The 21693-nt window shown below is 46.3% G+C and overlaps 1 protein-coding gene across 1 annotated transcript in view; it reads left to right on the top strand.

Moving 5' to 3' along the window:
- Window positions 1-20232, top strand: part of LOC308373966 (kelch-like protein 29) — a 77406-nt gene extending 57174 nt beyond the window's left edge. Inside the window, exons 10-14 of the mRNA XM_080849649.1 lie at window positions 4224-4406; window positions 5366-5546; window positions 12899-13092; window positions 17226-17370; window positions 18643-20232. Coding sequence (XP_080705775.1) covers window positions 4224-4406; window positions 5366-5546; window positions 12899-13092; window positions 17226-17370; window positions 18643-18826 — 887 coding nt within the window. The 3' untranslated portion in view covers window positions 18827-20232. The remainder of the gene's footprint in view (window positions 1-4223; window positions 4407-5365; window positions 5547-12898; window positions 13093-17225; window positions 17371-18642) is intronic.
- The last annotated feature ends 1461 nt before the right edge of the window (window positions 20233-21693 follow it).

Genomic DNA, 21693 nt, shown 5'->3' with positions numbered 1-21693 from the left:
TGTTCTATTTGCATTTTACATTCAATTACCAAAACAATTTTATGCATAGCATCTGGCACTGGTGGGAATGTGCAGACTGCACTGGGAATCCATGACTTTTATTATCTGCTGATTATCAACAGCAAGCAACACAGAGGAGGCGTGCATAGTTCTCCTTTTATTAGTGCTTTTTAGCGTGCTGAGATTTTATATGTAAAGGTCATTAAATTGAATCTATATTTTCTCAAATTCTGCTACTATGATTTATCTGTACAAAATCAAGACAAAGATTTTTATATTATTGTGCACACCCTCATATTCTTGTAGAAAAACTGTCAACACATTTGTATGGCAGTTAATCTTTTTGTCATTCCCAGACTTAAAGTTTAATCTCTTTCAAATATTACATTGTTGATGGCTGCAAGATTACTTTTTTTCTGCAACATTGAGTGGTAAATGAACCAGTCAGTGCGTCAGCACAAAAGCCCCTCTTTGGTTAGGGTTTATTCCAACAGTTAAACATCTGTCACATTGTCAGGCTCTTGGAAGTCTTCAGGATATTACTGTAGGACATGATTGAAAGACGGCTCAATGGGAAAGCAGCAGAGTTGATTTTGTGTTGTTGTGCTTGGAAAAATGATTTCCCAAAATAAGAATAAAGCAGATTTAAAAGAGCTGGTTAAAAGAGTTGGAAGAATTCCTATTCCAAATAATAATTACAAATCAAATAAAATGTGTGTGTGTGTGTGTGTGTGTGTGTGTGTGTGTGTGTGTATATAAATGTGTGTGTGTGTGTGTGTTTGTCTGTCTGTGTTTATATATATATATATGTATACAGTTTATATGACACACACACCTATTTATATACACGCGCACACACACACACACACACACACACACACACACACACGTTATACATAACATCTGCTTCAATCAAAAAAACACAAAAACGTAACCATATCAAACCATATCAGGACCATATCAAAGAGGCCGGAGCAAGGAGCTGGAGATATTTCAGCCTGTCAGCTGGCTGTGATGTCTCCTCTGAGAGCTGTCTTCATCTTTTATTCCTGCCCCTTCATTGTAATGAAGTTTAAGAATGACCCAGAAGGACGGCCAGGGCCAGATCACACCGCCTGGCAAACAAACTGTCAACAGTGGGTAGCAGAGCACCTGCGAGCGGCCAGGCCTGCCACATGCCCACTCACACCCCCACCCCCACACTTTCATCCAGCTCATAAATATGGCGGTAAATTTCACCTGTGTTTACACACCAGCAGAGGGAGAAATCGTCAGTACACATGAACCCAGGCAAAAGGTCATCTCAGAGCTGAGCTACAGCTGTGGCTCACGGTTTGCCAGCCTACCCGTTATTTTCCAGAACCCCCCCTTTTTTTGCTGCTTGTTTTACGTGTTTATTTTTAAAATGCTTCATGCATAAAATTTTGCAGTTTGTGTTCAGGAGATTTTAACATGCATTAGTTTTTATAGGGCCACAGCATTTACATGACAGTCTGGGTTAAAAATACCCCCCCTCCATTCAAAATAAATGACGATCTAAATCTGTTGGTCTAGTGCAGACTCAGAGCCAAGGTGCATATGCAGTAACACCACCTCCCCCTCCAGTGCCATGTATCAAGTGCCGCCTGTTAAAAGCCCAAACAATCAAACCAGCGCAGTTAAAAGCAATCTCTTGCTCCAGCTTCCTCTACACACATTTACTGCTATGCTCAGCTGTTTATGTGAGCGCCTGCTCTGCTCTTCGCTGTAATGATGTTCTCAGTACGGTGGCCACAGAGGCGTAAAAAAAAAGAGTAAATTCTTAACCCCGTGTTATGAGAGAGCTCATAGCACGCCTGGGCACTGCGTGGGCCCCACAACTTTGGCTTCTTTAATAAATTGTAATCCGACCATCCAATCACGCAAGGTGACCAGGCAGAACAGACCCCCTGCTGGCCGTCCCTAATGCCTGTCCACTCAGGTTCGTCACCGGCGGCGGCTCCCCGGCACCAGCGGGGCCTCTCTGCCTCCCAGCAGGGGCTCTGAACCCAGGGGAAGGACACGGCCCTTAAGCCCTCATCCCAGTCATCTAGTCATCCTCTATTAGCATGCTGGGAAGAACTAGCAGGAAGGATTACATAGTATAGGAGAGGAGAGGAGAGGCAGCACGAGAGAACTGGAGAGAGAGAGAGAGAGAGAGAGAGAGAAACCAGCGGTCAGGTGGTGAGGCGATGGAGGGCATGCAGGGGACAGTTGATGGATGACCTGCCCGCTCAGATGTTTGTGAATGGAAGCGTATCCCCAGGCCTGCTGGGAAATGGAGGGTTTTGGGACAGAAGCAGGGAGGCTCTGGCAGCGGCGGACCAGGGGGAGGCTGGCTGTTGTTCAAGCCCCAGTTTCATGTGTCCTACTGCCCCTGTGGCAGTGTGCCTCACTGGCTTACAGAGGAAGTTTAATCAGCTGGGTTTTGTGGAGCTGTCTCTGTCCTGGCTGCGTTAGGAGAATCAGACCTTCACACAGTCACATTTTTTAAAATCTTTTTTCCCACCTCCGAAGCTCATTTTGTTGGCAGTTTGTGCTTCACATCTTAATATACTGCTGGTGTCTGAGGTGAGCGCTTCTTCTGGCAGGAGGAGAAAGAAAGGCATTGACTTTATGGTGGAGGCCATGCCAAAACGGACCGCTAAATTCCTACATCATTTTCATTGATTTCCTCATTATTAAACATTTGCTGGAGGCATATTTCAGTAGCTTTTCTTGTTCCAAACAAGCAGAGAAAGTTTGACGTTTCATTTAGAGTGGCCATAGCTGAAGGCTGGCCATCTCTCCCCTACCCTAGCTGACTGACTGTTAGTAGAGTGGCCATAGCTGAAGGCTGGCCATCTCTCCCCTACCCTAGCTGACTGTTAGTAGAGTGTATGCCATGAATTTTAATCCTCATGGTTTTGGGATCAAATCTTGCGCTGGAGCCTCTTTCCTGGCACCAAATGTCAGAGGCCCAGAGCACACAGACCGAGGCACCGCTTCTCTTTTCATTTTACTCTGGAGGAGAATCTGCCGCCTTATCGCTCCCTACATCAGCACAGGTTTTCTATATCTTAGCTCAGGCAGCAGGCTTTGTTGAGCTGCAGACGTCTCTGAATGCAGACAGAGACGCGCAGTACAGTATATGTTATTTGTCTTCTCTGGTGTGGAGGTTATGCTGCGGTGAAACTGCATTATGTGTGTGTCCCTGGGAAGGCGAGGGAAGTGAGGCTGTGTTTGTGTCTGGGGGATAAGGGGCTTTTTCAGATGCCTGATCTGACAGTGACAGCGCGAAGACTGCCTTTTGTTCATAATGTTTCATGAGTAAATTCAGTCCAGTCCCCATGGCCATTATGCAATTAGTTTTGTATTTTGTTCTATTTTTGTGTCTTTGAAATAAGGAACCAAAGCTAGGTGCTAGAGTAATGACAACAAGGAGAAAATAGCACAGATGAGGAGCTGGATTCAATGCACACAGAAACACTTCTCTGTGCTTATACAGTGTATGATGTGCACTTTATGATGACAATGCCTACATTCTTCAATTTGTGTCTAATGGTGAAAGAAATCTTAACTGGGTGGGGACTTATTATTTAAGTCAGAAAAATAATCTAAAAAAAAGAAACTTCTGTGCCTTCCCACAAACACCTTAAAGGCACCCAGTGCAACTTTATGTAAACATTCAATGAAAAATAAACATTCAATTTCTAGTCTTTTTTACACGTAGTAAGTTTCAATAACTCCATACCATTACATATCGACATTCATGGAGCAAAGATGAGACGTCGTTGTGTGGTGAGAACTGATAGATAATCGTAAACAACAACAATCGCCGGTGGGGAGAAGCCATTTTTCCATTGACTGGAAGCCTGCTTTATTTATTGTAGGTTACAAAAAATAAAGAAAATGGCGTCGATTGTTGTTGTTATCGATTTTCTATCAGTTCTCACCACACAACGACGTCTCATCTTTGCTGCTTGAATGTCGGTATGTAATGGTATGGAGTTATTGAAACTTACTACGTGTAAAAAAGACTAGAAATTGAATGTTTATTTTTAAGCCTCGAAAGTTGCACTGGGTGCCTTTAAATTAAATAGTTCAGTTAGTAAATACTCACTCTAGAGATTGCAATCCCATTGTAAATCAAGCTAGAAACCCCTTTTTTTCCTGTTTCTCTCTCTCTCTCTCTCTCTCTCTCTCTCTGTTCTCTCTCTCTGCAGGTGTTGCCGAGGTGATTGTGCTAGTGGGGGGTCGGCAGGTCATTGGCATGAACCATCGGTCCCTGACAGCCGTCACCTGCTTCAACCCGCAGAACAACAAGTGGTACCCCCTGGCCAGCCTTCCCTTCTACGACCGCGAGTTCTTCTCCGTCATTTCAGCAGGGGATAATATCTACCTGTCAGGTAATCAGGCCTTCCATGTGTCACTCACAGCATGGACGCCTTCCACGGACGACACTCCTTTACTTTTAGTAGCCCCCTCACCTAGGTGCACTCAAGGGTAGGAAATAGTCTACTGTGTGTGTGTGTGTGTGTGTGTGTGTGTGTGTGTGGATTTTGGTAAGAGATGTTATTAAATACATTGATAGCTATACCATCATGCATTTAAACGGAGTAACTCTAAAAAGTGTGTTAAGTATTTTTACAGAATATGAATACAAAAAAAAAAGCATGATGATAATATCAAAATATCCTATTTTATTTAGTCATTTGTCATTATGTATTTCCTTTGGCTGGTATGATCAGTGCCTTCTAATACATTGCACAGCGGTAATAACTGTGGTGTCAGTGCAGTATTTCCCATAGGTGTTCCTTTGAAGAGGTGCAGACCTACTTATTGATATTACACATGTGTATGAGGGTTCCTAAAATGTAAAAATGTATCACTGAAGCTATTGTTCAATGGAAGTAAATGCACTTGGGTATTTGTTTAAAGCAAAAGCACTGAGAAAGTGCTGTCATATGTGGCTCATAAAGGAGAGCTACCGGAACTAGCTGCTGTCAGCAGTCAGCATGGGAAATTATGCAGTAGTAATGCAGAAAGTAACTCAGTCATTTTATTCACCATTTAAAATGGACTATACTTAAACTCAAGCAGTGCGAACCTGCACATCCAACTCATTAGCATCTAAATACCACCCTGTTATACTCCCTAATGGAGCTTCTTTTTCTTCCTTTCCCCCCACCTGCAGAACTGGAATAGCTCATGAAAGCCCATCAAAGCCTGCTCTAGCTGTCATTTTCCACGCAAACAGATTTTCCAGCACATCTTTTTGTCAAAAGCTTGGTTCTAATTTGTGTTGAGAGCAGATTGGGTGTAAATTGAGCCTTCAGCACTCATGGGCTTCTGCACCTTCTTGCAGGTGGAATGGAGTCAGGAGTCACTCTGGCAGACGTGTGGTGCTACATGTCCCTGCTCGATAATTGGAACCTGGTGTCCCGGATGACAGTCCCCCGGTGTCGGCACAACAGCGTGGTCTACGACGGCAAACTCTACGCAATCGGCGGCCTCGGCGTGGCGGGGAACCTGGATAACGTCGAGAGGTAAGAAGAAAAAAAAAGAGAATGAAAGAGGATGCTTTGTTGTCTGTGTGAAACATCTGGTTGGAAGTGGTGGTGTATTTTCGAAGGAGAGGGGATGGGGAGGTGAGAGATTGGTCCCTGCAGTGCTGTGAGGTAATCTCCTAATTAAATCTCTGCCATAGAGATCACGGCCGGCTAGTATTTCAGTGGCATATGAGGGTGGAGGCTTTGCATTGAGCCACACAGCATGCATAGGGTTTTAAACCCACATGAATCCATCCCACAAGTCACCACACAGTTCCAGGCTTAATAGGAGTAGCCAAATAAAGGGAATCTGCCTAAAGTTGCCTTTAAGCCATTTGCATTCAACTTTAGTCTATTCAACATCTCTATTCAAATTTTTTATTTTTTTTTTGCGGTTGGCATTTTGTATTATTCTCATGACAGGAAGGGGAGGGCTGCAGAAAGAGTGTGTCTGGGTGATCTGACTGGGTGCCTGGTGGAGAGATGGAGCAGGTCTGGTGCTCCTCGGCTGGATTTGAGTGCTTGTGGATTTGCATGAGTCAGCGAGTGATTGACAGCACGCCGTGAGGATCATTGTTTACAGAGCTCTGGTCCGTCTTCCATTCAAGGCTGCCAGGCGGAGGCCTGCACCACCCAGCCTCAACTCCATCCACCGCCCTCCACTCCTCTACACCTAGTCCAGGCCTAATTTGTGGAGGCCCATCCATCTCTCCTTCAGTTTCATGCTTCTAACCATGAAATCTCCCACGTTCAGAATGATGTCCTCAATCAGGCTGTTTGTCAAGGCTGCTATCTGCTGCTGCTCCCAGAGAACTGTAACTCTAATCAAGCCATGCAGCCAGAGTCCCCCATACCCTCCCCTTTCTCATCCAGCAACACCAGCAACACAGATCCATCATCCTGTAGGTGCACAGGCTCACCGAGGACATCATTGGAGGTGGTAACTGTTCCGTGTGCATTTAGCTAAAGTACAGATAGCCGGCGGCTTTAATCGAGCGTCCTGCTGAATCCTAACTCACAAACATATTCCCTGCATATTCCACAGAGAACTGCACTAGAAATGTGCCCATGGTTTATGCTAAAACAGTCATAAATCACCACCCTGCTTTCTCTAATGCTGCTCTAATCACAGGCACTGACTGAATTCCAAGCCTTTTCAAGGACTCCCAACCTTTGTGCCATTTTGAAATGCCACACCCCTTGAGGCTTATCTTGTAGCATAAGCACATGCACCGACTTTTTCTCCGGATGCTGTCTGCCCACTGCAGTGTTTTCTGCACCAAAGCGAGCTCCTTAATTGGTCTTTTAAGACGGGAGTTTTGGTCAGAAAGCCCCAGTGTGGCTCAATCTCACCACAAGCCCAGAGCTCTGCATGCTCTTCTAGCAAAGAGGCCAGAAGCCATGTCTCTCACTCAAAATCTCTTTATGTCTCGTTTCTTCTTTCTTTCTCTCTCTCTCTCTCTCTCCTCTCTGTTATCCAGCAGCCCCTCATTTTAAACCCTTCCACAACACTGCTGTTGGAGCAGAAGGTACTGTCACATATCTTTAATGCAAAAAATGTTGACAGAAGCAAAAGAAACAGGAATAAAAAAAATGCTTTTCATGTTCTGCTTCTGGTCACCAGGCAAAGCCCAGTGGTCCCTGTAATGATAGTGTCTGTTTAGTGTCCAGAGGAGAAGCCATCCGACTGCTTGTGCACCGGCGGTCATTATTCTGAGATGGCTGTCAGAGCTGCTCATTACGCGCTGTGGCGCTCTGCTGCAGTGACGGCTGCTGGCCCTGTCTTGCAGAGGCTCTTCGGTATCAGCCTCTTGCCCCGGGGAGGACTGAGAAGAAACGGGCCGGCCTTTCTGGCCCAGAACCGGCGAATTAATGATTAAGAGGGGGCCCCTGTGAAGCCCAGGTAGCGTGCAGGGCTGCCTCACTCTCCCACTGGGGCCCGCTGTGCAGGCTGGCCCCTGCTGAGCCCCGGCCAATGCACCATGGGATTAAAGAAGCTGATCATTCAGCAGCCTCCTGCATCCTGCCTTCATCTTCCTGCATTCCCCTTCCCCTATTTATTCTTCTCTCTCTTTCTCTCTATTTCTGTCTGTATGACTGTCCGTCTGACTATTTTGCTGCGCCTCTGCCAGGCGGATAACTCTCCCTTCCCTACACAACATTTCATATTTGTATCGGAGCTGACAGCGAGTCAGTTGTTTAGTTGCTGAATCAAAGATGTTAAATAGGGTCCCTAAACAGGAAGATGATGGCAGCGGCTCACAGACTCAGAAACTTGTGATTGGTCCACTATCCCTTTCCATCTCTCCATCTCTTTCCCTACCCCTCCCCCCCCCACACACACACACACACACACATTCTGTTTCTCTGTCACTCTCTGTGTTTCTCCGTGTATCTCCTTCTCTCCGTGTCTCTGTGGGACCCAGTACTTTTAACTGACTGTCGTGCCTGGGCCTTGGCCACAGCTGTCGTTTAATAGCAGGTCTCATCACAGCCCACTCTGTGTGGCGTCCTCCTCGCGTGCATCAATGAAGCTCTGGAGGAAAACAGCACAATGTTCCGCCGATCTATTAACCACTCCTGAACACGGTCAGACCTCAACAACCATTTGTTCCTCCCAAAATCTGGAGTGGGTTTAGATGGGTTTGTGTGTGTATGTGTGCCTGGTAGGGTGGGCTGATTCCCATCAAAAGCCGAAATGGGAGAAGTATGATATGAGCTTGTGAGGTGCATAATTGCTTCTGATGATGGCCTTAATGAATGGCCCTCTGGCTCTAAGCAAGTGATGAACATCCAGGGCCTGCTTCAGAAACATGCCACAGCTTAAATTATGTTCATTTAACCTCTCAACGTTCCCACCTATTCATATTACACACCCCATAACCACCCATCAATAAGAAATTGATCGTTCGTTGTTTTTATTAACAGCAGCAAAGTGTTTTTGTTTCATAATGGCAGATTCAATGCATGCAGGGTGGGCTAGATATCCAGATGACTGACTGCTCTGCCACTGATGTGAATTAGCCTCAATGAAATCAAGCCCATTAGACATTCTAATTGGATGCAGATTAAGTGTAGATGGTTAATATTTAATTGCATTTAATGCTTAAGAAAGTGCCTCTAATGGTCGACTTTAAGTTTCGCCTGTGGTGCCACAGAGATTAGTGAGTTGTTTTAGCAGTGTGGCGATGAATTATTGGACACGATGAAGGGTGAGGCTTTTTTTCAGAGGTTTTGCGTGTTCACGCGGCATCCTCACACAGTATTCTCCTTCTCGTCATCGAGAGGAGCAGCACTGTCAGGGAGAGCAACATGTATTATGAATTTGGAGTGCAGCTATAATGGATTAGGATGGAAAGGTATCGATCACTGATTCCCAGGGGCATGTACCTGGCCTTTTTTTTTGTTAACGAGGGAAAGATTGTGGAGAAAGAATGGATGTTCTAACCTTGAGAGAGAGAGAGAGAGAGAAAAGGAGAGAAGAAGAAAAAAACGCTCCCAAGAAAAAAATGCTCCCAACGTCTGCTGCCCAGGTTGGGTGTGTATTTATAGAAAGGTCCCTGCCTGCTGACTGTATCTTTGTGCTGGTGGCGCAGACGTCAACCAGAGCTGGCGTGATTCCATAATCCTTTCTCACACTGACGGACGGACTGGCAGACGGGCCCTTAGCCTGGTAATGAGGCCAGAGCCACGGCGTGTCACCGGCATGTCAGTGGCAGCCGCTGCCCACTGCCTCTGCACGGAGCAGCAGCATCACATACTAATGCCCCCCGCTTTAGAAGAGGAATATACAAATCCAATTAGCCCAGAGACGTGAGCAGGGGCTCTCTGTGCTCTCTGACAGGCCTCCCCACCCACTTCTACCTTCTCTAACTCTCTCTCTCTCTCTCTCTCCTTTCCATCTTTCTCTTCCTCTCTCTCTCACTCACTCTTTCTGCAGCTTTTCAAGGTGCCCTCTTTTCTTTTCTCTTGGACAAAAGCAGCAACCCGTGGCTCCCCCCTCCCTTCCCCCCTCTCCATATGTGTGGCCGTGGGATGGCTGGACAGAAGGAGTTTGTTTACCGGAGTTATTGTGTGGCAACCTTGGCCCAGTTTGTCTGCGTGGCAGGGACATTGGCTGTGTCTCTGTGCTGTGCAGCACTCCGTGCACGCCTGCAAGAGGATGGTGCGTTCACTCCCATGAACGATGGTACAAGTGTCACGCAGGCAGCGCTGGACTGTGATTCAATTAGGTGCGTCATTGCTTGTGTCCAAATATGGTCTGTGAAGGGAATAGAAATGATTTGGGGAGCACAAAAAAAAAAGCTTCCAGCTGGAATCCCACTCCAACAGGATGGGGATACAATCAGCTTGTGCCATAGTGTGTTGGGATACAACCCGTATGTGCCATAGTGTGTTGGGATACAATCAGCATGTGCCACAGTCTAGGGTCTATACCTTTTGTTTGCAGGAGCAGAAGGCTGACCTGTGTTTGGCGGATGTTTTCCTGTTCTGCGCACTGCTTTGATATGTTGCCCCTGACGCTCCACGGCAGCGTTGTTTGTTTGGGCTGCAGACAGAGCAAACAGAGAGTGTGTCCCCTCTCCCGTGGCACCGGGCTCATTGTGTTAGCGCCGCAGCTCAGGGAGAGGGACTCAATTTACTGCTGTTGATGAAAGCAAATTTTGTTTGTTTGCACATGATGTATCTGGAGCCTATAAAGATGTTTGTTCGAGCGTTCGGATAGAAGGCTGTGCTTGAATCGATGATAAACGCTATTAACATGCCCGCCTGTCCCACTTTTCTAATTAAGGCTTGATGTAGATGAAACCTCTGTGGAAGGCCTTTTTTGCTAATTTTATAATAAACAACCTCCTGGGGGGAACTTGTTGCAGCTTGCTCGGCTAAATAGCTTTTAAGGTCAACCCGATATTTTGAAGTTCCTTGGCTCGAAGCAGAAGGTTAAGACATGGTATATTAACATATGCCATCCACGGAGTCACGAGTGCGTTCAATCTTAACCACCAAGATTTGTGAGATGACAGGCAAGCGCGCCCCCCGCGTACCCACCGCAGACATCCTCACCCGATATCCTAGCGGGAACCAGGCCCCCCTCCCACGTGCACCTCTGATCCCAGGCCTAAGGCATCCTGGGCCAGCTGTCTTGGCTCTTTGTTCTGTGCTGAGTTCCCTAACTACTTGCCTGACGTCTCATGTGGACCTGTAAATGTGCCTGTGAATGTGTCCCTGCCTTTTTAATAGGTATGTTTGTGAGCGGGCTGAGGCTGAGACTCTGTGAGGCTATGTTGGGTGGTAAGGAGTGTGCTGAGTGGTGGACAGGTGTCACTCTAAGGGATTAGCACGGGGGCACTCACTCTCTTCATTCACGGAGTGTTCCACATTCATGACTGCAGAAGTAAGCTATCTGGGTCAGGACAGTGTTTCCATGCACCAGTTGCTTTTTAAGTTCTGCTCTTTAATAACAGTCACACTGTCTTCAACATTGCTATCTTCCATTGGGGAAGCTTTATTAATTATGCTGGAACCAATGTCGATACGTATCGTAACAATCACTTAAAACCCAGTTAATGTCACTAATGCTTTTTATTAGTCAGTTTTGCAACGCATCCAACATTTGTCTAGGAGGAGCCCAGTTGTCAGTAGTTAATATTTCCAGTGTTGGATCATGTTCTGACCTGCCGCTTGGGCAGCCAGTGGGGAGGATGGCAGCCCGGTGCCCAAATTGTACGTAAATAAGTCCTTTGAGCACGCAGCCCCTGTGGGGAGAGAGGCAGGAGCTGATGGAGCAGCTGGTGCGCCTTGCGATGAATGTCCGCGGACAAGTGCTGTTCCACTGGCAACGACGCTCCACCATGTTTGAAGGAGTACCATGGGAAAAGTGAATCATGGTCGTTACAGGCCATCTGGTTTGGGTTCTAGTTTCAGTGGCATTTCTAATGGAATGAGGGTCCATAGCAATCACTCATAAATAAGCATCATATAGAAGCTTGCTGTTTCAATGCGAGGGTGTATAATGCTGTTAGTTCTGATATGGTTCTGAACTGTAGTGCCTGTCGCGGTGGAGGAAATGCAAAAGATTTTTTTTTTCCCCTGTTGTATTTTCTATTTAATAGGTGTCCATTTCCTATTTTAACCAATTGCCCTGTGGGCAGGAAAATGCAGGCCTAGAACTAGGCTTGCTGTGCAGCTATTAAAGCCCATCATAGACTGATTCAGTGAGCCTCATTCAACTCCATTCCCTGCTCAATTTCCAGCCCACTAACAGCCAATCTCAGTGGCCATCTCAGTGCTCCCTGTAGGCCTTCCTGCAGGATGGAGTGTTGGATCTGGATTTGGAATCTGGGTTACGGAGGCCTCAATCAGAGGCTCTGCTATCACATTGCACTATCACATCCACACTGACCTGTGGGGTGCTGTGCTCCCACACCAGATAAGAGGAGGGCTGGGGGGAGATTTAATGACTGTAACTTGCAGGGCAAGATGTCACCAGCATCTAAGACCTTTTTTCCATTCAGGTGGCCATTACAATGGTGAGAGCGTGACTCGTAGCCGGGGGGGGGGGGGGGGGGGGGGGTGGTTAAATGACAGGAGGAAGTTCAGGCTCTAGTACTTCAATCTTCAATTTCAAGTTTCAATTTGTTTAATTTATAAAGCACCATAACAATAGACATTGTCTCAAAACGCATTACAGAGCCCGGAAGCCCCTAGAGCAAACACATTTAGCTAAAACTCCATTTAAACGGGAAGATAGTTCATGCAAATCTACAAATACAAACACATGCTTCATATTGACATACATGGGGATCTTATTGTTTATTCTTTTATATATTTATGTTATATTTGTTTATCTCCACAACAGCATTGCTTGTAGGTGCTGGAACAGACCTTGATTTAGAAGTGTTTATGCACCTATTTTAAAGCAACAACATTTTTATCATTTGTATCAACATTTCTTAACCTCGCAGTGATTAATATATCTTAACCTTAGGTCATTATTCCTCTATGATGTACAGCTGAGGATATGTTAACCAAAAATAGTTTGAGGAGATCAGCGATGATGATTCCGAGCAGTTAAAAATACACACATGGATTTTGCTCCATACACATTGTAGCAAGTCATAATTGGCTGTCATACACTCATTTTGCAAACTTTTTTCAGAACAATGATGTTAACAGCCATGCAATGCAAGTGCGTTATTTATGTCACACACATGTTGCAAGCGTGTCACCATCCCTCCTAGAGTTATGTCTGCACCTGAATCAGCCTCCCAATCTCCCAGTGTGCACCACAGACGGAGTGCATTGTGTCCGGTGTTATCTGGTGTTAACCTGGCTCTGACCCTCTCCAGGTACGACACCATCACAAATCAGTGGGAGACGGTGTCACCACTCCCCAAGCCGGTGCACTCGGCGGCGGCCACCGTCTGCGGGGGCAAGATTTACGTGTTCGGGGGCGTGAACGAGGCGGGCCGCTCCGCAGGAGTGCTGCAGTCCTACATGCCCCAGACCAACACCTGGAGCTTCATCGAGTCGCCCATGATCGGTAAGCCCCTTCTTTATGTCTGATTGTTTCTGTAGTCTGTATCCTCTGTATGTTCCTGTGCTGTTACAATGGTGCACTATGGTCCCTCCCAAGGCAGAGATCTCTCAGAACAAAAGGGGCAACGTTCCCCCTGACTCTGTGACATGAGAGATGAAATACACAGTGATTAAACTCACCGTAAAACCCAGATTCTTAATCGACGACACACCTCCATACCGGAGTTATGAGGGTTTCATCGCTTCCCAATTATGGCAGCTGTTGGGAACGATCTCTCAGGTGTCATCGCCCCAGCATTCTCATTTGCCAGCTGACAACAGGTGTAGGCATGGGCTGCAAACGCATCATTAAAAGTATGAATGAGCAGACCCAGATCAAGCCATCACGCCTAGTGCGAAAGACGCCTGGGGGGTGTTGGGCGGGGGGCAGGGGGGGTGTGAGCAGCGGTGTGGATGGCTGTTCAACCCCACCACCTGTGACGGAGGCAGGCCCCAGAGGGAGGCAGGCAGCAGGAGTGGAGGAGAGGCGTTTCATTACAACTTGCCGAGGCAGCCATAGTCCCATTAGGAAAGAGTAATAACCGCAGATCTCCAAACCTGACAACCAACCCGCTTAATGGTCCAATAATATTATTAGGCCTCCCCCTCTTTCTGTCTCCCTAACAGCAATGGAACAGGAAATGCACAAGATTTTTTTTTTTTCCTTTTTGTGTTTCTGCTTTTTTCTGGAGCTCTGTGTCCTTCCCCTGGTGTCTTCTCTGGGCAACAGCTCTCCTGCTGGGGGACATGCTGGGCTTGATGTGAAACGCAGCCAAGCAAATCATTCATTATAAAGGAATACACACATTTTAGCACTTCTCCCACCATGCTGCTCGATGGTACGTAATACATCAAATAATTTAGAATACGGTAAAAGCATCCTTCCACATTTTCCCCCTTTTTCAGCATTGAATTTTTCGTGATTTTTCTTTTATGCTCAGAGTATGTTCAGATTGCCCCTTTTTCCTACGGTTGATTAAATATGTATGACGTTATTTTTTTATGTCCTGAGAGAGACATTTTATCAAGTGTTATGTTTCTTGTCTATGGCAGCTTTGGGAGATAGCAAGGGTTCAGTTTGAACTCATGAAGGTCTTAATGCTTGGGCAATTCATGGTATGTGTGAGCGTATCTGTCAAAATGGAACCTGATCCTAATGTAATATTAGTCTCTGCTCCCGGCCGCTCCGAACTGGAACCTCTAATGAATTGATTAATGATGTTTGTATGACTGTTACGACATAAATAATGAGGCTACCAAAAACAGGTCACACAAGGTCCTGGCAAAGGTTAGAGTAGCAGGGCTTAAGTTCCGCTCGTTAAAAAATGCGGTTACCCAGAAGCGACAAGCCACAGTAAAGACACAAAACTGACACATACCCATACACATGCATATAAATAGTTTTTCGTACACACACACACACACACACACACACACACACACACACACACACACACACACACATAAATATACGATGCATCATTTGTATTAACCAGTGAAAAACTGACAGGTCTTCGTGTGCCTCAGGCACTATTGCCACCCTCTTCAGCACAGCACATCCATTTCACATGTAGCAATCATTAGTTGTAAGACACGGACACACCTCTGTCACCAACATGTCACTTAGTAAATTACAAGAAGAGCATTTGATTGTTGGAGGGATCTATACAGGGGTAGCTGATTGTTCAAGCTTTCAAAGTCCAAGGTCGGCTCAAAGTCCCTGTGTCCGAACCCTTCCCGGCCGAGTGCATTTTTTGTCTGCGAGCAGGCGGGCACGCTCCGCTGATTATCCTAAAAGGGTTGAGTGAACCAGAAAGGCCCTGTGATGTCAAGTGCTAAAGGTATGCTCCAGCGCACAGATAATGAAGTGTGCCAGGGCTTTGGCTGGCTCTGCTGTGCTGTACCTGCTACACCTGCTGGATCCCATCATTACTGGACGCCCTCGCCGCATTCCTCTTCCCTCCATCGATTATCTGTGTCAGGGAGAAGCCTCGGGCCCACTGCGGTCACATTGCTTGTGTTAGTGTACGACGCTGCGTTCAGTCTCTCTTGCCCCTCAGCGTGCGCAGTCATCGCTACCGTACAGGAAGGAAGGAAGCACTAATGTTTTTGGCAGGAGTGTTTACCTTAAGCATTTTCTCTCTGGAAAAGGATGGCAGGTATGTTGCGCAACATTTACTCAGCCAACAGCCAGCAGGACACACACATAATTGGGGAGGCTCTTTTTAAGCTGCATAGGAGCGTATGGGGACATTTAGGGAAAATTGATGGTGCTGTGCAGCATATAGTACAGGTAGAGGCTGTTGAAGAGAAAACACGTGCGGGGGGGGGGGACACGTAATTAGGGGTGCAGATGACAGTCCAGTCCAGGGTGTCTCATGAGCTCAAAAAGCCATTTCACAAGCACACACACACACACACACACACACATGCACACAGACACACATGCACACACACACACACACACACACACACACTCACTCACTCAACCCCCCCAGCCACCAGAGGCTGCCGTCACGGCTGACAGTCACTCCAGAGGGCCTCGCCCAGTGATCTGCTTAATGTTCAGTGCGCACTGAATCATCTCAGCCCCCCCCCCAACACCACACACACACACACTCACACACACACACACAAAGACAGACAGACAGACGCACACACACACATACACACACACAGAAAGTGTTCCCAGCTCCAGCCGCCGCCTTGCCCGACCAGCCGCACCCCCCGCTGGGGCCTTTATTGTGCTCGACAGGCAGGAAATGCTGGAGGATGTGCCCATGCGGCGCGGCCTAATGTTGGGCGTTTAACATGTAAATAAACTGGCAGCGGAGTGGAGCTGGAGCTGGCACACACACTCTCACACACCAGGGGGACCAGAGAAGAAAACAATCCCCCGAGTTCCTTTCCTTTTGCCTCTTGTTATTCTCACTTTTTCTTTTCTTCTTTTATTGGACTACTCTAAAACTTTGTAATAGCGTATGTGTGTGTGTGTGTGTGTGTGTGTGTGTGTGTGTGTGTGTGTGTGTGTGTGTCTAACGCTCGTTGAAGAGTCTTTTTAACCATCATGCTCTCCCACTGAGAATGGCAGATTGACACTTCAGCACCCACCAGGGGGGGTGGGAGTAGAGCATGTGGTTGGGGGCTCCAACCCCACACCACACCACACCACACCACACCACACACACACACACACACACACACACACACACACACACACACACACACACACACACACACACACACACACACCTACCCCTTTATTTCACATTCTCCCAAAAAATGTGTGGTCAAGCAGAGAGCAATATGTCAAAGTTGTAGAGAGGAGATTAAATCAAAGAGTGGAGCTCAGGCCGTTCACCATCACCGGGTTGTACGCTCACTAGGCCTAGCCTCAATCACCATCACCTGTCCTTACCTCCTCAGCACATCGTGCGTCGCCGCAGCTCACCAGGACGTGCCTCAATCCCATCCCCTATCCTTATCTCCTCAGCACATCGTGCGTCGACGCTTCTCGCGCCCCAAATTTAATTCACTTTACATGGAAGTTTCTCTTCAATGCATGAGAGGAACACAAACGTTGAGAGCTCACTGAGAGCCGTGATTCATTATGTTTGCAGCCACCCCTCCCCCCTTCCTTTCCTCCCCACACCCTCTCCATCTTCTTTATTATGCATGCCCGCTCCTGCTTAATTACTCATACACGAAGGAGTAAATCACATTCAGAGCTGCATAATGGACGCCAGCTGAGATATAGGTAATCAATACGCGGGGGCAAGCTGTTGACCTGCGCTTTTACACTGGTTGCATCCACACCTTTTGTAACGATGGTAATGGGTAAATGAATCATCACAAGCTTGTTATCCGTGATTAATACACTATTTCAGCGCGGAGGAAATGTTTCACGTCCATTGTGTCTGCAGCAGCGCCGAGTGACTCATCAGAGAGCTAATCAGATCACAAGCGTACGCGTTCCACCTACATGTTGTGTAGTGCATAAATTCTATGCATTATGTAGCTATTGGTTCAATATATAATTTCATACAATTCAATCATACAGTGATTTTCATGCACTTGTTATATGCCTTTCTGATGCAGATAACAAGTATGCTCCGGCTGTCACTCTCAACGGCTTTATTTTCATTCTGGGCGGAGCCTACGCCCGGGCCACCACCATCTACGACCCTGAGAAGGGCAACATAAAAGCCGGACCCAACATGAACCACTCCAGGCAGTTCTGCAGGTGAGACCTCATCTATCCTCCTCCACCACGGCCATCAACACATGAGCGTCATTAGCATTAGCCTTCTATTTATACCTTTCCTGCTATGTGTGCTCTTTATCATAATGCATGAATCAGCAGGACGAGGAAGGCTGAGTTAATACACGCTGGAACTTAACTCAATTGCATACATTGCCTCAACACCACTCCCATCCCCTGTAGGGCCTCTTGAGTCCGTTTAGCCCTTGTTCTAAAGTGAACTGTATGTGCTTGTCACGTGTCTAAGGCTTTAGTCTGGGGAAAGGCTAGCTCATAGCTTTGCTTTTCTCCCCTGAAGGCTGAGTTACATTAATATGCAAAAGGGAATGTGTAGTGGTACTTGATTACTTTGAAGATGTTTCACTATACTTTCAGTTCACATTGTAGTGTTTTTTATCTTTCTTTATACTTCATCTTCTTTAATCACGGCATAACTGTAGTTCTTGTAAGCTCTCTGTAGTACGATCAGCCGAGCCTGTTTTCAACAGCCTTACCACGACCACACATCGGGTTTTCAACAGCCTTACCACGACCACACATCATGCAATCAGGGCTCCCCAGAAAAGCAGAATTCAAAGACATACAACAATTACCAATCAAATTAGCATCATAATTTCCTAATTTGTTTATTTATATATAATATTATAATCATTGTTAGCTAAATTAGGAATTGTGACCATTGATCATTTTGTTTCCTATATTTGTTCTGTTTCCTGTATTTTCTGTGGAATCTGCATGTGCAGCAGTCTTTTTGACATGTTCGCCCTGACATATGTGAGCTCACTGTAGCGTCCTTCATCAGTGCAGTGTGAGAAGTCAACACATTGTCATCGATAACAACGCAGAGAGAAAGGGATAATATTGCCGCTTAAGATAAAGCCATTGGTGCAGAGGCGACACATTTTCCAAGTGATCATTTGTCATCCCCCGGGTTGAGCTTCAGGCTTCATCTGTCTGCCTGTCTGAGTTATTTGTATTCACAGCAGAGAAGGTAATTAGCTCTGAGGCAGATGAAGCGTGGTTGGTGCACAATAGGATATGCGGCATGCTCTCTTTCTGCATATGGCTCCTAAACACGCACACACAGGAAGTTAGCCTGCTCTGCCCTTGGCATTCGCTACCCAGACCGTCTCATCAAGGAGCCTCCACTGAGTGGGTGGAGTGCGTGTGCCCAAGCCGTATGCTGATGGTGGTGGTGATGATGGTGTAGTCATGGCTGTTGTTTGTTTGTTTGTTGTTGTTTACGGTCCTTAGCGCCGCCATCCTGGACGGGAAGATCTACGCCACAGGTGGGATCGTGAGCAGCGAGGGACCGGCGCTGAGCAACATGGAGGCATTTGAGCCTTGTGCCAATGCCTGGAAGCTGCAGCAGAGTCTGCCGTGCCCGCTCTTCAGACACGGCTGCGTGGTCATCAAGAAGTACATCCAGAGCGGCTGACACGGGCGAACGCGAGCCCGCCCGCTCCCACGCGCCTCAGCGGCCTGCACACACATCCGCCCCCAGGATTAGCAGTGGTGACATTGATGCCTGCCGTGAACCCCCCCCCCCACCCCCGCTCACACACACTGACAGACTCTTGCATACATACATACACACACACACCTCTCCCTCTCCCCTTGCCCTCTCTGTTATGCTCTCACCCCCCCTCTCCTGTAGATTCTCCTCCACAGAATGTAGAAGTTAATCTTCACCGTTCAGTGCAAACAGGGCCAGTGCCTCAGCAGTGTGACATCGTGTAACCGATCCCACCTTGTGGCGCTTGATCTAGTTGTTTGTAGTGGCACCAGCCTTAACACTTTCGTTGTCGGGTTGATTCAAGCGTGTGTGTGTGTGTGTGTGTGCGTGCGTGCGTGCGTGTGTTTTTTGCGTGTGTGTGTTTTTCCACTGGTCAAGTTACAGCTGGGGGGATTTCTTTTCTTACTGCTTCAGCTTGTGTTTTCATAAGGACATTTGCACTGATTTCCCCTTGTTTGTTGTTTATTTTTGTGTTGCTATTGATGTTGTTGTTTGTTTCATTTATAATGTAGACTTGTGAACTGGCTCAGTCTTAGCTGATCAGTGTAACGCTTTGCTCTGTTAATTATTTTTGATTTAGTTTGTTTCATTGCAGAGATTGTCACTGTATTTATGCCGTGAGTAGGACCCGACATGCTCTCTTTATGACTCATGTTTCACAAAGAAGCTACCTTATCAATGTTAGCAATTTGCCGTTAATAGATTTGTCCAGGCGCCACTTCTGGGGCATTCGCTAACCTTCACTTCACCTATAGGCTCTGTACAAAATCAGCAAGGAAGTGCACATATCTTGAATGTGAAAGTCATTCCTTGGAAACCCTTGAGTGATTTACAACGCTCGTCACAAAGTCAACACTGCTGCTGCTGCTGGAGCTGAAAGCCAGGCTCCCGCCCGTGCTCTGGGGTAACACTGCCCCAATCCTGTGACTGTATACGCCCACGGCAAGGAGCAGGGGGCCTGGAAGCCAACTCATCCATATCCGAGGAGCGAGACACAAGATGGCTGCAAACGGACTCTCTCTGGAAACAGCCTCTCTACTTGCACTCAGCCAAAGCACAAGACCCGTAGCGGCCCAAGCAGACGCGCTCCAGTATGCCTTTTTCTTTCTTGTGTTTGTTGCTTCTGTGTTGCCCAGGGACCCTGGGGGATGGGAGCCGCCTTTGGGAAGGGACACTGTTCCACTGGACTGCTGGGGTAATGAGGGAGGGAGTCTCTGTACATTATTGGGAGAAGAAAATATGTTTATTTTAGGAACTCAAAAGTGATGATTGTTTTTAGGAAAACCAGATAGTTGGAAAAAATATCCTGTACCAAAAAAAAAAACAGAGAAAGCTGATCATCAATAGCTGTTATTGTTTGATTAATGATGGAGTGTCATTAATGACAACAGTGATGACTGTGAACAAATTATAACTACAAAATTCATGACCTGAAAAGTTGTTTATTTATTTGTCTCTTATACTACACTACATTATAGAGGGAAGATGCCTTTTGCTTGTCTGACTGAGGTCTGTTTTTATGCAGAACTACTTATTACCAAATGGGGTTAAGTGAAGTTTTCAAGGTTACAAAAATAATCACTGATTTTAAATCACTTTCATTAACTTGAGTCAAAGTAATTTACTCCAATTAAAGTCGGTATATTGCTAGGGTTTTTAAGCAGAAGAAGATGCAAACAGAATCCAAAATTATTACTATCAGTTTGATCTCAGAAGCACAATGCTCAGGAAAAGACTCGAGTAACGATGAACGGCCACGTTCGTTACAAAGATAGTTCACTAATCCAGCTAGCACAATCAAGTGCCTGCAGAGAAGTAGCCTGAAGAGTTAGCTAGTTTTAGCCTTACTACTAAGCTTAATTTCTGTATAGTTCTTATAACAAATGTAAGTAATCTCATTGGCTGTCAGCACCTCCATCCTGATTGGAAGAAACCTGCCTTTCAGAAGAGCATACCTATACACAATACATGAATTCACATTAACACATTCTTATGAACTGCCTTACAGAAGTACATTTCTATACCCAATACATGAATACACATTAACACATTCTAATGAAATGCTGCACATGGCATTGACTGTATTTTCAGTGTTTTTAAACTCAAACATGAATTTAATAAATGTAGGATGGTCCCACACATCAGGCTCCTATACAGCCACTCTAAGTTTGATAATTAGCCCGTCTAGGGCATGTTTATGACATTTGAGTTTTCATAATGTCAACTTTGCTTTACAAATTATCCAATTTACCAATGACACTATAAACATTCATTAAGACTCCCTGATGTCCATTACCAGTGCCATGTCATGGTTATGACAGTGTCATGTCAGTCTTCTGCACACCCCTTCAGATAAAGTGTTACCAAGACTGGTTTCAACTAATGATGATTGGGTGCTCGTCATGATAAAAGGGAAATTTGAGTTTTTCCAAGATGAGCCGTGTTGTGGAAACCTTGCTGCTCACTCATAGACATGCAGACATATTTAGGGATATGACTGGTTGCAGTCAAAGTAATTTCGTACCCGGGTCTTCAAAACATGATTATTATTCTAGTTTCCCCCCATGTCTTCCCGAGCTGTCCTGAAGGGTGATGGAGACATCTAATTGACATTAAAATGACTCAACCTAACAGGCTCAGTCTGCCAAGGCCACCATCTTCCAGCAGCACCACCTGTCAAGTTCCATCTTCCCCGCTCCACCCCTCCCCCTGGCACACCACCCGTTATCTCACCCTCATATAGTGTATCAGTGTCCCATCAATCATATTCATATATCAAACCCCTGCTG

The sequence above is a fragment of the Sprattus sprattus genome (assembly GCF_963457725.1).
Source record: "Sprattus sprattus genome assembly, chromosome: 13".
NCBI lineage: Eukaryota > Metazoa > Chordata > Actinopteri > Clupeiformes > Clupeidae > Sprattus > Sprattus sprattus.
This window is presented reverse-complemented; position numbering and strand designations above follow the sequence as displayed.